This window comes from Syngnathus typhle, linkage group LG2 (genome assembly GCF_033458585.1).
Source record: "Syngnathus typhle isolate RoL2023-S1 ecotype Sweden linkage group LG2, RoL_Styp_1.0, whole genome shotgun sequence".
Classification (NCBI taxonomy): domain Eukaryota; kingdom Metazoa; phylum Chordata; class Actinopteri; order Syngnathiformes; family Syngnathidae; genus Syngnathus; species Syngnathus typhle.
In genome coordinates, this window is record NC_083739.1 from 6,014,319 (window position 1) to 6,032,703 (window position 18,385).

At 41.4% G+C, this 18,385-nt stretch overlaps 1 protein-coding gene across 12 annotated transcripts in view; it reads left to right on the plus strand.

Annotated features, from left to right (window-relative positions):
- LOC133150572 (muscleblind-like protein 2a) overlaps nt 1-17,740 on the plus strand; it is a 29,198-nt gene extending 11,458 nt beyond the window's left edge. For 2 of the 12 annotated variants that reach the window (XM_061273204.1, XM_061273206.1), the window contains exons 3-9: nt 5,716-5,880; nt 5,984-6,187; nt 7,014-7,259; nt 10,104-10,157; nt 10,511-10,661; nt 11,392-11,427; nt 14,875-17,740. In XM_061273204.1, the coding sequence (XP_061129188.1) occupies nt 5,716-5,880; nt 5,984-6,187; nt 7,014-7,259; nt 10,104-10,157; nt 10,511-10,661; nt 11,392-11,427; nt 14,875-14,999 (981 nt within the window). In that variant the 3' untranslated portion in view covers nt 15,000-17,740. Of the gene's footprint in view, nt 1-5,715; nt 5,881-5,983; nt 6,188-7,013; nt 7,260-10,103; nt 10,158-10,510; nt 10,662-11,391; nt 11,428-12,143; nt 12,239-14,874 lie in introns of all 12 variants that reach the window. The other 10 variants (XM_061273208.1, XM_061273212.1, XM_061273207.1 and 7 more) reach the window with 10 other exon arrangements.
- Nucleotides 17,741-18,385: the final 645 nt, after the last annotated feature.

Sequence of the window (18,385 nt, forward strand, 5' to 3'; positions counted from 1 at the left end):
GGCAAGGCTCCATTTCCTTTCGGCATAAAAAGGTGAACATCTGCAAAATTGTATTTTCAAGTCTCCAGCGGTCTCTGATGATCGGTTAAGTATGAATTATAAATATATATATTATATATATTATTGTTATATAATAATAAATATATGGCTAATCTGATCATCTAATAATAAAGATATATATGTATATATATATATATATGTCTATATATTATTATTGTAAAACTTATATAAACTTGCGTGTATGTGTGTAGGTGTAGAAAATGTATTTAATATAATTTTGACAAATTTATTTAATTAAGAACTGCAATGTATTCATGATGTGTGACCTAGTTTTGTGCCTTTCAAGAAAATCACTGTGATCAGTTTTAATATGTCGATAAACTGAAGCAAATTGCACTTTTCCCCTCAGAAATCATAGATTGTTTTTATTTTTGTGCTAGTTCATTCTATTCGAATGATTCCCTAATGTCATTCTTAAAATAAATATTTCTCGGCTAATGGTTACCTGGTAATTTTATCTGTCGAGCCTTCTTGACATCAAATTGGTCTGTGGCCCCGTCGACTTCAATGAGTTTCACTCACCTGCTTCTTGCTTACCTTCTATTTTTCAATTATGAACCGATACCTCTAACTTTCTTTTGTCAGCAACCAAAGCTTTAATAATCTCCAAAGTGGGGGAGTAAGCAGCCTGGGCCCCTATCTGCTGAGTATGTTCGAAAGAGGCTTTGATGCACAGATCTGCGCTCTTCCTTCCATCTCATTATCTTCCTTTATCTGTCCAATGGATTTAAACAACGTCTCAGCATGCCCTGACATGCGTTCAAATGAAGCAACGAAATCGAACTTTTTTTTTGTGGTTTCATTTGCATTTGTAGTAGATTTTATTTTTATTTTTAGAGCGCTCCAGTACTCGCTGCCTTGAAAGCCAAGAGTGACTGAAACAAAATTAGAAAAAGGCCTGCTGTTCTCTCTTGGGATTGTGACACAGTTTCTTTTAAAGTAGGACATAAAAAGTGTGTAACCCATTTTTTTGAAGTCTCACCAATTTGGCGAGTTTAAGTTCGTGTTTGACAGGAGTTCTGCCACCTTTATTTTTCACGGCATCACATGCGCAGGCTGCAAATACTCTATCTACCATGTAAAAGGGATTCCTAGATAATGAGTCTGTGTACTGTGCTGTATTGTGCGAGTGTAGATTAGAGACGCCTAGGATGATGGGTTCCATGTCTCAGCAGGTCACAGATGATCAGATTAGCTAAAGCAGAGCTCCACTTGGATTAAAGATGACCAGCTCTTCAAAACTGCAGGGCCATAACCTTTCACAAGTGATGATGATCTGGATCAGTCACTCGGAGGGTTTCCATCCACCTATTTTTATTAGAACTTTCAAGGATTGCGAGAATATACCTGCTGGAAATTAAGAAAAGGAAAATGCACATTTTGGCAATAGAAACAAGTTTTGCAAATAAGGATCAGATGCCACTTCACATGTTTTGACCAGATATTACGCCACATGTTCATATTGTAGTCACAACAATGGCGGCGGTTGATAAGGACTGTTTCCACTAGTAGGTCTTAGTGCTTACGATATTTTTGATGATTATAGTTTTCCATATTAAAAGCGTTTTTTTACCGGGTTAAATCAAGGAAACAAAAGTAGGGTCACCTTAATTGACTTGTTTTTCCGCCACTGATCAACATTCTCCATTACAAGCTTAAATGGCAGCAGTAAGCATTTGGTGATCAGTTCTTCCGGATTTTCACGCTGCGGTTCAAGAGTCCTTACCGTTTGAAATCTGCATTTCGCTTAAAACGAAACACAATCCTTTAGAGGAAGCTTTTTTTTTTTTTCTTTCTGATTCGGAGAATGAAGCGAAACTTTGTCCGTGTGCATCCAGTGCTTGGCTACTTAGGGGGAGTATGCTGGCTGGAACAATCTGATTCTTTTAAACACACTGCAAAGTGAGTTTGTCACCTGTTTTACTGCATTACATTCACTGTATACAGTATTTCCTTTGTGTGTTCCATCTTACATCTCTCCTCGCATGCCTGCATCTTCATATGTGTGGTCTGGTTCTACCTGTGGGGTGCAACTAAAATACACAGGAAGGGGTCCAGCACACCTATGCACCACTAGAAGATAAGAGGTTAGGAGAATTGATGGCATGCCAATTTATACACAGTCCAGCACAACAGAAACATCCTTCCAAAAGTGCTCCCATAAGATCGAAAGCTTTGTATAGCCCAAGACCCGGCTGGTTCATTAACTGATTACGTTGCCTGGCGAAATTTTTGTCGTCCATGTAATGTATGAAAAGCCTGCAAAAGGTGTGGGGAATTTATTTTCCGAACGTGAGAAATTGGAACAGTTGTCGAGGGCCATACTTACACGCTAACCTCAATTGTGTTCCATTTTAATTTAGTCCATCCATCCTTCCATCTCCTGAACCACTTATCCTCACTAGGGTCGCGAGCGTGCTGGAGCTTATCCCAGCAGTCATCAAGCAAGAGTTGGAAACTGATCGGCAACCATTATAATTAAATGCCATGACAGCATACAAAGAACTAATTGGTTCATTTCAATGAGCTGCTACTTGGGAAATTAGGATCATCAAATGTTAAATAATATGTTAAGCACTAATTAAAATTACATTAATTATTGTGAGTACGGAAGATTTACTGTAGCCTGATGCTACAGTCAGTCCCTCGTCGCTCCGCTAGTGCCTTAGCAGGCCGGAGGATAGAGTCAGCATTGAAGGCAAAATGCAAATTGTTAGTGGTGAAGGGAGGGAGCCACAACTGAAGCACTATTCTGCAGGCTTGATAGAAGACTGGCCTTCTGTGTGTGTGCCACCCACAGATTTTCAGCATTTATCATTCCAACCATTCAGACAGACTGATGAAGGAGGCGGAGATGTTTTGCACCACACATGAAGATGTCAAGGTCAAGTCCAAACTGGGGATGTCAGATCTGTGCAAGGAGTGTCAGGGTGAAAGGGGCGCATAAACAGTGCGGCAGCTAGCAAAGGATGTTTCTTGCTCAAGGGATACTTGACCTTTTGCAATCTATTTCGAGGCTAGAACTATTAGCACTGCACAAAATTATGAGGTGCATTATTTTTTTTGCAGTTAGTGTGGCTGACCACCGACTCTGATAATGAGCTTTATTACTAATCCCAGACAGCCAAAAGTAAAGTCAAGTCAAGTCAAGTTTATTTGTATAGCCCTAAATCACAAGCAGTCTCAAAGGGCTTCACATAGACAGAAATTGACAATTATTCTCAAAGCATCCCCTGATCTTAAGCTCCCAAAAGGGCAAGGAAAAACTTAAAAACCCCTAGCAGGGGGAAAATGAGAAACCTTGAGAAGGGACCACAGATGGAAGGATCCCCCTTTCAGGATCACCAGGTTGAAATGGATGCAGAGAGGGCACAAATGATACAACATGAAAATCAATTAAATAAAAAGTGGATGTCCATGTCACAGCAGAGGGCTGCCGAAAGGAGCCCTCAATTGTCCTGGCAGTGCTCTTCGAGGAGGTTGAGCTGCAGTTCCCCTATCCTGAATTGGCCACGAGAATCCAGATAGCCGCTGTCAGCATGGGTACCACCTAACCACCTCCCCGGCCGGGGAGGGGGGAGGGAGGGGGTAAAGCAGTCACCATGCAGTAAATGTTTGAACTCTTAGAATCTAAGACTTAGATGATGTGGGTAATGTCTGTATTCGCTACAATCCAAAATAGCATTTAACACCTCCCTCTCGGATGAATGAATGGATCATTTTACATGAGTGGTTGCATTGTCATTTGATGAGTACTCTGTCTGCTGGAATCCCACAATTTAGATATATCACCTCAGTTTGTGTCCTCTCAAGTTTTGGGACTTTTCTTAGAATGAAATACTAAGTAGTTTCAATTACACTATGTTGACACCCTGAATAGAAACACTAAACTTGCCACAAGGACAAAATAGATCAATCTAATTATAGCAAAAATCAAGTGAGAAAGGCAGAAAGTTTGAAACTAATTTAGCAAAGGCTGCATTCGGTTTGACTGAGCTGTACCTCAGGAAACATCTATGGAACGTAGCCACAATTTACCTCATCCTTTTAAATGGGAAAGAAATATTAATGAGCAGTCTGTGAGTGGCAACATTCAGGAGAAAATGACTCCACTTAAAGTCCACATAATGGACAAAGTATGAAGTGTGGCTCTGCAGTGTGCGTGTGTGTATATTTTAACGTGTCCATTTTTTGAATTTCCGTGCAAACATTGTATTCCTTTATGACATAGCCGCTTTGTTTGTGTGCGTGTGTGTGTCCTCAAGCATGGCAGTGTTGGTGTGCGTGGGTGATGCTTGTTGTGATCCAGGCATTTAATATGCATATGTGTGGGCAGGTGTGAGGCATATAAAGGAGGAGGTTTGAGCAGCTCACTGCGGGGTGTAGAGGTCAGTAAGGATGAGTCGCTTCTTCATTACAGAAACATCGCAGCTCTCTCTGCACGCCACCGGCTTTGAGGCACTCACACCTAGGTTTTAGTCTTAGCGATACAGTCCTATTGATTTACTTTGGGGTGGAAAATATATAGATCAACATTGCCAAATGAGTAATGTTTTATGGAGTTGGTTACAATTTGAAAACAATACACAGTTTTATTTATTAGGTTTCTCTTGTTAATAATTTTCCTTGCTGGAAGCCTTCTATGATTAAATCCCAGAACTCAACATAGCTGACAGCATGTATGTAAACAGGTTGAGGGGAAAAAATAATTTGGATCTGGCATTCTTCCTGTGGACGTATTCCATTTCTGTATCTTTCCGATGAAGCAGTTAAAAAAAAAAAGGCCCCTTAATCTCGCTAGAAGTGCTCATTGAGATGGTCTGAATTGTATTATAAAATTACGCAAATAAATATCTCTGGAAAGGAGCTCGACGTGATTCTCCTTGCTCTTCCTGCAATGATGAAGAAGACAGCAGGAACAGCGTCTTAGGAACACAGCTTCTGAGTTGTTTGTGATTCTCATCACGCTTGGCTTTGGCTCCGCCCCTCACAAGATGTGCTATGTCATGGCCAGCATGTTGCTCTCAGCGCTGTCGTGTCCCTCTGACAACCTCGACTCACATTCACTCCTCCATAACCTTTTCTTTCTTAAGTTCTGCTCGCAGTTAGCGCTGCATCAAATACTTGTCTTACCGTTTGCCGTTAGATTATGCAATGAACATTTCGATGGTCATAATTATTAGGTAGGATTGCGATATTGCTACAAGAAGTGAAAGACAAAAATACAGAAATGGATCTTTAAATCCCCAAAGCCAATGCACTTCTTGGTAATGATGGGCAAATGAAGCTTCAAGATGATTCGTGAACCCATTGTTGTTTACTTAGACCTCTAGATGGCACTCTCTGTTCACCAAAGAGCTGAAAGTCTACCAACTTGCCATTTCTTAAAATCCTCACTTTAAACCAACATTCCCATCTAGAGGAGCCAAAGAATAAAACAACTGGTTCATGAAGCTTTATTTTCCCATCGCAAATTTTTGGACATAAGCGGTAAGGAACAGCAGAAATCGTTATGAATTCAAAACCCCACCAAATGCATCGTTTAATGCGATCGATGCCGCAAAGAATTTTAAGCGTCGCTGCGCTCCACAGCAAATGTTTTCCTTATGATTTACACAAAATACTGAGCCCCTGTCTGTTTGTCATCTTTTTCAGGGCCGCTGCACGCGAGAAAACTGCAAGTACCTGCACCCGCCCGCTCACCTGAAAACCCAGCTGGAGATCAACGGACGCAATAACCTGATCCAGCAGAAGACAGCGGCTGCTATGCTGGCCCATCAGATGCAGTTTATGATTCCCGGCACCACCATGCAACCTATGGTCAGTGCTGCTTAAAGGAAATGACCTCATCCTGTTTCGCCGTTTCCATTCTGCTTAATGGCTGTGGCTAAATGAATGAGTGTTAATTGTCTTTCTCTTGCAGCAGACTTTTCCAGTCAGCCAGGGTCTCGGCTCCAGTGCAGGTTTGAGCTACACGCCATACCTGACCCCCATGTCGCACAGTATGGGCCTGGTACCTACAGAAATCTTGCCCAGCACACCCATGATTGTCCCAGGCAGCCCTCCTGCATCATTGGCTACTGCTTCATCCGCCAACCAAAAATTATTGCGAACAGACAAGCTGGAGGTAACCCGTTTCAACATTCCTTCTGTCTTGAAGGGTCTTGTTAGTGTCAAAGACCAACCTGTATTTACTTGGCACAAAAAAAAAACTTTGTAGGAACCTAAATTATCAGCATAAATCGGTCAGAAATAATACATAATTTTTCCCTATTTTTGATTATTTTATGTATATCATTTATAACATTTTGATAGCAAACAAGAACATACAGTCTCCACACAGGCAGCAATTAGACTAGTTCAAGTTCTTTTTTTTTTTAACATGTATCCAATCAAGAATTCTACCTTGACAAAGATAATTATGATCAATTTTAATCAACACTGTCCTCGAGGTATTCCCTTTACAGTCTTATGTTTATGACCTTTTGGAAATATGTGATCCTCTCTATAAAACGTAATGAATAAAAGTATCGGGATTATGAGATTATATTGACGTACCTACTGGCAGACAATACTGAATGAGAAGACGCTAATTGTCAGGGGGAAGGGCCGTGTTTTTCCACTTCAACCTTTAGAAGGATAAACAATTGTCATCTCCATCTGAGATATACAGTACTGTTGGTGAGGCGTAGGCGTATGCCTCGATGTGTTTGTCTTCACGGGTGCTATCACTTAGCAACTACTGTAAATGAAGCTCACTAATGAAACAGCATCCCTCCGAGACATGTATGAACGAACTCCCACGGGGATCGTGCGTGAACACGATTTAAAAGGAAAACGCAAATCCACGAGGTGATCAATGAAATGATGTATTATTACAGTTTTTGCAAGCATTACATTTTTTTCTCTCTCTGTCAATTCCTGTATCTTTTCATATTTGTATGCGCGTTCAGGTTTGTCGTGAGTTCCAGCGGGGCAACTGTGCTCGAGGCGAGACCGACTGCCGCTTTGCCCACCCGTGTGACAGCCCCATGATCGACACCAGTGACAATACGGTCACTGTCTGCATGGACTACATCAAAAGCCGTTGTTCCCGTGAGAAGTGCAAGTACTTCCACCCGCCGGCCCATCTGCAGGCTAAGATCAAGGCTACCCAACACCAAGCCAACCAGACGGCAGTGGCTACGACAGCGGCCATGGTGAGAGCGCAGTCTCGATTCACAAATTGCAATACAGCGTAGCTTTGTGATATAAAACATATAGAAGCTATACTGTACAGTCAGGCTGCACAAAAATATTGCTCATGCAAAGACGTGCAAGAAATTTCAAATGGAATCTTTGCTTTAATGCATCAAACATAGACCAATCAGATGCATCCTTGAATCCACATTGTTATCCAATAAGAGATCGGTATCTAGGGGCATTACTAACTCAAATGTTAAAGTACTACAATTAATGCGCTAACATAAAAAATATATATATTTCTTTCACTTGATCATAAAAGTGTAATTTCTTTGGGTACATGTCCAAGTCACATCAGTTGCGCAATACTCAACACCCACCCATATTGCATGCTTTTCCGAAACGGTGCAGCCCTACTGTACAGTGCAAAAGTCGTAGGCTAGTCATTTTATTTGAATAATTATTATGACAGAATTAATACTGACATAATTAAACAATACAAAAGCGGTTCAAATAAGAGATGGATGGATATTAGGATCTTGGATCATGTAAAAGATACAGAAATAATTTCAAGAAATCAGAAGTAGGTACTTTTAGAGGATTTCATGTTCCCTTTTGGGTGTTACTGACTATAAAACCACCCATTGAAGAATCATAATAACACCAGCCAAATCAACACATATGTTCATTTTTTTTAACCTAGCCTTATTATGGAATTTTCTAAAATAACAATGCGGGCCATTTGCACAGTAATGTACGTAGCGTTTAACAGATGCATCATCGCCTTTAAATTGAATACATTCTCTCTCGCACACACATTTGTGATGCCCCCACAGTAACATTAAATGTGGAGCCCTGTTTTGCCATTACTGTATCAAGCACCCGCCCGCCCGCCTCTGCAAGTTCATTCCAGTAGGTTCCAGTGTACAGTCCACTGACAATGATCCTCCCAAAGTGAGGTCCTTTCAAAAATAACACTGCATAAACAATCTGAGCTTTTTTTTTTATTGTACAATGCCCTTGGGTTCAGACAGTACATAAAGCACCCCCCCACCCCTCCCGTTACCACTCCCTGTTCTTGATGAGTTCAGCTCTCAGCAGTTCAGTACTAATGAAATCAAGGATGGATGAGAAAGTCACATCACTTCCCCCAGCTAGGCTGGCCAAGAGACAGGTGGAAATGTTGGCAAAATGGTGGACATGCGTGTGTGTCAGCGTTAGCCTCGCCCTCTCCCAGGCTCTTTATAGCACTCCCGTTAGCCTTCTTTAACGCCTGTTTGTTTTTCCCTTCCCGGCACGTTAACTCGCTGGCAAACATCATTGCTGCTTTGCTCTCCCTGTTCCCGTCCTCCATCATGGGCTAGGCCAGGGGTGTCAAACGTATTTTTTTCGCCGGCCGCATTGTAGTCATAGCTTCTTTCGGAGGGCCATTATGACTGTCAACCCAAATAAATGTATGAGCACCTCATATTATATACAGTAAAAGGTACAAAACAAACTGACGAATAACTCGTTTTCAAATCAGACGAATAAAAAATGGTCAAATATTTAAAAAAAAAAAACATATTAAAAGTGAAGACAATTTGCAATTCTAGTAATGACACGCGAATTTGATGCACAATTTGTTTTCGCTGGCCACATAAAATGATGCGGCGGGCCGTATCTGGCCCCCGGGCCTTGGGTTTGACACCTGTGGGCTAGGCAAAGTGGCTGGAAGACGAAATCCAAAGCTAAGGCCACTTGGGACAAAGCGGCGACCCCTCGGTGCAATCTATTTGCACAGTCCCTTTGCTCATTAAGTCCCCCATTTCTGTTCATCCTCTTCACTTTACTACATGGTCCTCATGTGCCCCATCTTATCAACTTGAATTGTATATTCAGCCAGCCGCAGTTAGATGCCGTGCTGGAGGTGAGTGAGGTTAACCTTGGGTTGAGTTGTTTAGTCAGCACCTTTCATCCAATTGTCTTTGAGCCAGAGCCACGAAACCATTATTACTTTGCCGTTGTAAAGGTCACTATCCATAGATCACGTTCGTAATCTAAAACAGGAAAACTAAAGTGGATTTTTTCTGTTTTGGGTGTCGTTTGAGTGTGCCACAGTCTTTGTCGCTTGCCAAGAGCTCGCTCATACGCTGTGGTGTGCTGCCGCCTTTGCTTCTCATTTCATGGCCGAGCTCCATCCTCCATTATGAACTAATCTCACTGTTTATTCATGCCACAGCACATCAGTACGATATTGTGATGCAATTTGCACACAACACACCAAGGCGTCCGCACGGACCCCCTTTTGAATTCCATCTCTTTGAGATGGGGTCATCATTGCACGGCCAACTTTGTCTTGCTACTTGATAGAACTGTGATACTGTCGCCCAAATATTTCTTGGAGAATAAACAGCGCTCCACATGAAATGATTGAATTAAATCACAATCGAGTACACGCTGCGGGATGGCTTGAACAAACAACCACCTCACATCATCCGAAAAAACAATCTAGTTCCGGTTTGTATTCATCCTGATGCATTTTGTCGCCGTCAAAAGTTGTAGTTAGTCTCGCCACTAAATTGTTTGTCCAGTCGTAATGGCCGACGACAGCCTCGCTTTCGTCACTCTAAATGTTTGAACTAATTCAAAAAGTAGCAAATGTTTAGACCAAAGAGTTTTTTGTTGATGTGCATGCCTATTGTTTTGTATGCGGTATACTTGCATTCAGATTCTTTTTTGTTTTTGTTTTTTTCCTTCTCACCTATCCACAATGCAATGCCGTCCCCCATGATGCACCTCTGCTTGCTGTTACCTGTATGTTAATACGCTTGATCCCATTGGCCCACTGCCATCATGTGCTCGCTGCCTGCTAATTAAAGACTCAGTCGACTGCCAAAGCAATGAAGCGACCCCTCGAGGCAACTGTAGACCTGGTACTTTGACCTTTCACCTTTTGCTTTGCATGTAGCTTCTTTAATTGTTCTGTAGCCACTCACAAAGTTTAAGTTGGCTCTTTTGCTTTTGTGAAACGCTGTAATGCACTTGGAACTTTCATAGTCTATTAACGTACACCAGTGGCAATTGCAGCTTTATATTAATGAAAAGAGTTTAATGATAAAATAATTCTATCTGTACAAATTTCTGAATATTCTTGCTAGGATGTAGTTTCTTGTCCATTTTTTTGCCTTTATACGTTGAGCATAATCAGACTGTAGAGTTGCAATTTCCTTGTTGATTTTTCCTCGTATAAATGGTGTGCTCGTGTTTGTTTTTCCCCGGTGGCCAGGCCTTTCCCCACAGCGTCCTTCAGCCGCTACCAAAGAGAGCGGCACTGGAGAAGAGCAATGGTGCAAACTCCGTATTTAACCCCAGTGTCTTGCACTATCAGCAGGCTTTGGCCAACGCACAGCTCCAGCAGCATGCTTTCTTTCCCACAGGTAAGTGAAGACAAGTTACTATGGGCCATTTCGGGGGAACCGCAGACTGTACTGAAGTACCTAAACCGGTGAAAAGCCTCAGAGTGACACGCAGTCATGAGGTCCCTTGGCTTCTTACATTGAACCCTTTCTTCTTTAGTAAACACGTAAATTAGGGCTTGAATGTTGTGTCTCTGTGAGTAAGAAGCTACCGATAGCGTTATCATGTCAAGTATTTCGAGGACCATCGTGAGTTTTCATTTCAACGCTATGAGCTCCGTTACGCCCTTCGTAGAAGTCTCACCTTGATGGTCCAGCTGAGTCAGCCGAACTGTGGCTAAAACATGAAACCATGCCCATCTGCAATCAGGTTTGTGTTTTCATGCCAGAGGGGTGATGGGTGGACTAATATCAGGTTCAATGTGATATTGTGTATAAGCAGGAAAGCACCATCTTCATTTTCAAGTACGGCTGCAGATTGGATTTAAAATATAATATTCAAACAATCCAGCAGAGATCTAGTACAGATTGATAACTAAAGGAGCTGTTTAAGTCACCTTAGCTAAATGATGAGACTTGGCCTTGCTGATGTTTGGCTGCACGTTTTGTTGCTAATCGACTTGGTCAGCGGGAACCCCTCTGCTTGCATTCCATCAACACTGTAACTTTGTCTAATCTGTGGCTCTCCTCTGTGTCAATTAATTCATACGCCCTCCCCACTCCCTCTTTTCTCTTTGCATGAAAACACCAGGGTCAGTCCTGTGCATGACGCCTGCTAGCAGTCTTGGTAGGTTCTGGCCTTCACTTACGTTTTGTTTCTTCTCTTAGCGCACACGCAGCCAGGCACCCACACGCACATGATAATTGCATGTTGTTGGACTATTTAATTTCCGCGTGAACCAAACTTCGAGTGATTGTTTTGTTTTAAACACAGAGGCGTTGCCTTGTTAAGTTGTTGATCAGAGAACTTCAATTAGATACTCAGAGGGACTCTTAGCTTTCTTGGGGCAGGATGGGAATAAAAAAATGTCCACGCTAACAAATCATGAGTAAAGGCTGAATGAAGCAGAATTTTTGGAAAGATGAGCAGAAAGCAGGTTCTCTGAGGTTGGTAAGCCTGAAATCAGGGTTTCTAGATCCAAGAACAGAACTAGTAAGTGAAACTCTTGAGTCACTCATGGCAACTGACTCAGTCCTCGATCCTAACTTGTGATTATAATCTGCTTGTCTCCTCTTTTATCCTCATGGGTTTTTTTTTCTCTTGTTTTCTTTTCCTCCTTCTTCCTCGCTTTGCCTTGTGATTGGTTGCATGCCATCTGCTGGTGTAACCCTAACGACGGCTTGCCGGCTCACTGTAACATCCGCCGCCATTACCACCGCCATCTGCGACAACAACAAACAAACAACAACCCTGACACGCACGTGACACGCCTGTTTCCATGATTGTCATACTGCACCAACTCCTGCGCTCTCGCCCTGCTCTTTCTCATCCTCAAAACAAAGTCCCAATGATGTACAGTGCTACGCCTGCTACTGTCTCTGCAGCAACAACTCCAGCCACAAGTGTCCCCTACGCAGCAACAGCCCAAGCCAATCAGGTTTGCTCTTTTTAAAGCTTTCTTTCATCAGTCCCCGGAGCTCTGAAGAAGTCTTGCCCTCAAAATACAAAGTGGTCGTAATGCCACGCCAAGCCCCTCCTTCTCTTCCACCATTTTGGTGCCACTCAAGCAAATGGGAGTCTCCCAGGGGAGCAAAGGAGCCTCCTGCACGGCCTATCAAATTTCCCGAGAAATGCGCTTTGGTCAAGTACTTCTTCAGAGCTCCCACATTTGCAATGTAGTAGTTGCGCTATGTAGCACCACTTCCTGGTTCTGTTCTGCATGTTTTTTCTTTTTTTTAGTTTTCACGTCTCTGATTGTCCAATACTTTACTCCCCTCCATCTTGCAGCAGGGGAATCACTTGTTATTGCTTGTGTGCTACGCAACCACACACAGTTAGCACATTCATATACATACATTCGGGACATACTGGTTTCAAACTTGTTCTGCGCTAGAAATAGTGTGACATCTTTGCAGTGCGACATCACTTGCCAAGTGCTGACATTATGTCCTGGCAAGCAACACAAACAGCATAAATTCCTTTTGCGGGCAGAATCCACAGTCATTTTAAATGTTGCTTTTTCCTTTTTAATTGTGACATTAATTGTGACAGTCGTCAGTCACCACAGACTGTAATGTGTTGCTATTAAAACAACAAAGCTGTCAGAATGTTATGGAGAACACTTTGTTTATCATTATGGTTCAAACTAAAGCTAGTAGTAGCCCGAGGATGAATTTACATTGCATGGTTGGAGTGACATTCCCAATTTTTTGCTCAATTAAGATATACATATATCGTGTCAGCGCAAAGAGGAAAAGAAAATACATGGAATCAAAGATGTCCTCATTTCAGAATCAGGCCGCCTTCATATGAGAATATAAATCTGCTAACCACTCCGATATCTGCCAGTCCAAGCGCCAGTGGAGCATTAACACAGACCGGATACAAACCAGCAATGCAAGCTTGACCTCATCCGTCTGTTCTGTTGAGTGACGTAAACTACTCTTTCCAAACCTTCATTGTACCAAGGTGCATATTTCACATTGGAAAAAATGTCACAGAGATTATTTGTGTACTTCCTTTCATTCATTCATGCTTAGAAAATGCACTGATCGCCCACGTGCGAGTAATGGACTGGCACTGTCTCCACATTTAGGAGCAAAATGCATTCAGGGGAAGTCTGAAGCTCTGCAAACAACACGTTTTCCCTTCTAATGTGGGCCAGTTGATCAATTAGCGCATTTCCCAAGAGATCCAGCAATGTCCGCCTTATTCAGTGCACAAGATGGTGTGAGAGTTGTGCCAGGTTGCTTTACCATATCAAATACCCTGAACATCTGACAGCTCTTAGCTGAGAAGAACATCACCACGCTGGAGATAGCCTCCTCACTCACCCAACCTGGTTCAGGGATTTTTATTTGTGCAATCATTAGTGACGATCTGGCAATGTTTGTCATTTCCTGCCACATGTGAGCTCTGTGGGGACATTTCCAGTAATTGTCTGCAGGAAGTGGTGCCACAGTTTAAACGTGCACGTGGGATAAGTGAAAACGGTGATGTCATTCTGTCTGCCACCGTGTGACCTCGCGGCTGGCCCCTCCCCTCTCATGAGAGGTGGTTTCCCTGGCAACATTGAATAAACAATTATTTTTAGATATTGCTAAGACACACTGCCCACAACTTTAGGTACATATTAAAGACACCTGCTCTTATCTGTCTCAATCACATATGTGTTTGACATGAATGGACAAAGTATATACATTCCCTTTTACACATAAAGACAGACAAGATTTAAAATGCTTTTACTTTTACTAGCTATTGGACGTAGGTTACAAATTATACGACAGCGCCCCCTTCTGCCGTAGGCTGGATTTTTATCCCATGACACTCCCCAAGTGACACGACTCCTTCCCAAAGAACTATAAAGCTATTGCCAAAATTATTACTCCATTCTGGTTGTAGGCAAGATCAAAAAGCAATTCGTAAGGGTTCTTAAGCCCTATTTGGAATTTTAAATAATATTTAGGAATCACTTTCACCACAGCTCCAGTTACATTTTCTCTCAGGACACCTGTATTTTACACCTAAAATGTGTATTTGTATTTTGTGCATGTATTATTTGAGATTTCATGGAGGGAAAGAGATTAATCTGTATTTAGATACCAATTGCGATCGGGTTGTGACGTACTGCGGCCGAAAAACTGACTTTCAGAGATCACAGTCTTTGAATTTGGACACAGTACGAGTTTGTGCTGCATATGTTTTATGTCAGGCACTCTGTTTGGGCAGCTAAGGTTTTGAGAAGACATTACGTTTGTTTGCAACAATTAAAATTTCTGTTTCAGTTGGTTTTATACAACTGGGCCATCATTTCCGCTACTTCATTTCTGATGGGCAATTTGAGCATCTTTGCATGCAGAATTTTTTCACGTTTTCCATATGGAATACAACTGAACTGTGTATCCAAACACTGACCTGCGGAGTAGAGATTTGTCTCTCTCCTATGAGTAATTGGATAAAGGTCCAAAGGGCAACAGAAAAATACATTTTTGGATTCTGAGGAAAATGCAATTGTGTGCTGGGTAAAATATCGCAATAAATGTTTCTCTCTGTCTTTGTGTGTCTCCCCTGCAGATCATTCTAAAGTAAACGCCACAAAAGCGCTGGATTGTGAAGGAGGTGCACTCCAAAACTCCAATCTGCTCACGTGTAAATACTATTTTACCTCTCCCATAGAGGTGCAGCAACCTGCATGCTAAGAGTCTCACACAGAAATGCACTTATGGCAGTGTCAGTGCAACACACAGGCACCACATAGTGTGTATGATTTTTTTTTAGTGACTCTAAAAGTCAAATATAATGGTAATGTACGTATTGTGGTTGACACAGAATAGGCACACCACATTGAAACCCTTTCTTGATTATTTATTTGAGGAATTTCCACACAATTTCTGTCCTTGTTTAGTAAACCACAATATGCTGGATTTGCACTTTGACGTTATGGTGCACTCTATTGTACTTAGAGTTCGACAGTCACGGGAAACTTGTAACCACACTGACACGCTTTGATGGCCTCAAGTGTTTTTGTCCAGTGGTGTGAGAGTGGCTCTCCTCAGAATGGAATGTGGCAGCTCAAAAGGGGTCCCCGCACATACTGCATCTGCCCTCGATGACCTGAATCGTATCAACCCTGGAAGCATTTTGCCAAAGCCCGACATGGAGAAGATGTTTTTTTTTTTTTATCATGTCCCAAAGCTGCTTGGAACAACAACACAACAATGATTTGTGGAGGTGCCGCCTTTTTAAACTGCATCCAGCTGGGGTGGTCGGCTTGGTGCTCCGAGTCAGTGCCAAGGACTTGATGGGGCTTAGTCCCAGACATCCCAAGCCATGTGTGTTTGTGGGTGCGCATGAGAACGGATAGTCTGCCGGCAGACATGGGAGCATGGCGGACTCGGTGACGGCATGTTTTGGTGCTTAACCAAATGCTGAAGACTTGAACTCGAGGGCTACCTGGCTCCACAATCACCCGCAATTCTCTTTCACCCTAGAAAACTGTAGAAGTGCCTAAACATGCTCACCTGGATGATAGCCAGTTGCAGACAAGCTGGTGTCACGTTTAGCGTGGGGGAAGAAAAAAATATATTTTTTTCTACCAACTGTCCATTGAGATCACAAGTGTCTTTCTGGATCACCAACTAGCTCTCACAATGTACCATCATTTATTACCGGTAATTTACAAGAGGAATATATATAAGTGAGAAGGTTATAAAAAAAAAAAAAAAAAAAAAACCTTGCGTGTAATGTATATATGTAATTTAGTTTCTGGTTATAGAATTGTGTTTAAAGTTTGTGCTACGTGTCCTTTCAAAATATGTTTGGACTTGGCTCCACCTGCACTTCAAGCAAGTCAAGGACATGAAATGTTCTTGTGTTGTTTTTTTTTAAACCAATCAGCATATTTCATAGTGTAATAAGTTTTAAAGATAATTTAGGGAAAACTATTTTTATTTGTGTTTGTTCTAGCCCAAAACAAATGTAATTTCATGGTGCTTGATGACCATTGACAATCCACAACTTTGGGTTTCATTCTCCTTGATTGTCTTCATGCATCTCGTTGTGTGTTTTATTTGGGATTGGGGCTTAAAAGGTTTACTCTTAATTTATCTTTACTCTTTATTGATCTTCGCCCTCACGTTAATTACTATGTTGTAAAAATATTTGAAATGAATGTAACTTATTGAGCTGTGTCACACCGTGCTTTGTCAGCGGTGGGGAGGTGGAAGCTTCCAAGTCCACCTATAGACTGCTGGAAGCTGCTAGACCTAGATGGCCTTCTTGCTGGAAAGAGGGAGGAAAAAAAAATAATGATGTTTCAGAAGTGAGAGTGTAAGAATAGAGTTGCTTGTGTTGTTGGAGAAACGAAAATATGTTTATTGTATAGATGACATTTTAGCCGAGAAAAAAAAGAGAAGGAAAGCTTTTAAAAAGGGTGTACTCTGGTATGCTAGTATTTCATAACAATATTAAGTTGTTGCTGTGGCAACCAAATGTTGCAGTTGCTAAACTTTGGTATTTTTGTAAAAGACATTGTTTGACCTACCCCCACCGAATTACGTACACAAGTTAGATCGTAGTCAAGACATTAACATTTCTTATTCTTCACTGAGATTGTAACCACAAACTAATATTTTCACTAGAAAACAACAGCCGCTGTAGAGCTGTGACACTCACTAGAATGAATCACCATATAAGTATATAAATATGTACACACAATAACAAAATCTATCAACGTTGATAAGGACCTTCAGGCTCTTCCCTGATTTGATTCGTTCAGTGTAATGCGAGAGTTAAGGATAGCACTTTTCACACTGGAGATTCGCAACAGTCAACCATGTGTTTTTTAAGTGAATGTAGTTGCGGGGACGGTGCACTTGAGACGTCCTTGTTTTACCCACAAAGTCCTTGACGTGTATTTTAAGCATAGACAGTGGATGGTAAGAGAAGGCCAACGGAAGAACTTTGGTTCTCTGAGCAGACTCTGGGTATCCAAATTCATTGCCTTATCTGAAGTCTGTTGGGTGTATATTGGTTTTTTTTTTGTCAACTATTTGTAGAGACGTTCTTTACTCGACCCCTTCGTACTTTCATTTCAAGTAAAGGTATAACTATTGCTATGTGAAGCCATGTTTTTTGAGTGGAAGCCAAAATGGCTGAGTATAACCGAGTCACCAGTCGAGGATAAGGAACTTGTTGACCCGTGTTGTGTGAGAAAGTGTAATTTATTGTTTTGGCCAACAGAGGGGGCCACACGCGAGACGGTTGGAGACTGTGCCATCCTTGCTTCTGTGCGCCCAACCAACCATTCAATAGTTTTGCTGTAATCTTTTTGGGAGAAATGTATTCTTTATATTATGTTCCTTTTAGTCAAATGTGCTTTGGTTCCAGCGAGGCAGTGTAAATTCTATCGAAAGAAAGAAATAAAAATCAATGTCACCTCTGTGGTTGTCTCTCATCACTCCATGGGAAAGCTGGACCAGTTGAAATAAATACATAAAAATATTATCCATAACAAGAAACATTTACCATAATACTCCACCAAATGGGAATATTTTAAAAATATATCGGAATGATCCTCAGCAAGGACGGCTCCAGGTTTTTTTTTTCGCTATAGACTCAGAAATAGTGGGTGGCTATGAAACCAATTCATTAATATATTTTATTCATGATTACTGAAAATGGGAAACACTTATAAGTCATAACAATATGCAACAATATAATCGTACTTGTTTATCGGACTAGCGCAATTGTAAATTCATGGTTACTGAAAATGAAAAACACTGGATGGAAAATACTTCTAGGTCAAAACAATAATCATTTTGATAATTAGACTGAGAGATTATTCAGATTTTTTTCAGTCCAAATAAGAGAACCATCATTACTAAAATCACCCTTGGATTAATTGTGTTCCATTTATCAGTAATCTACTTTACTGAGTGTCAAGTATAAGTAGTCTGTTATTGGCAATTTTTATGTGATATTTTCCGTTGTTATTTCATTATTATATATTATTTCAGTAATATCTTCTACTTTATATTTACGTTACAGTGCAGCTCGTGGCTGTACCTAATAAAGTGTCCGGTAA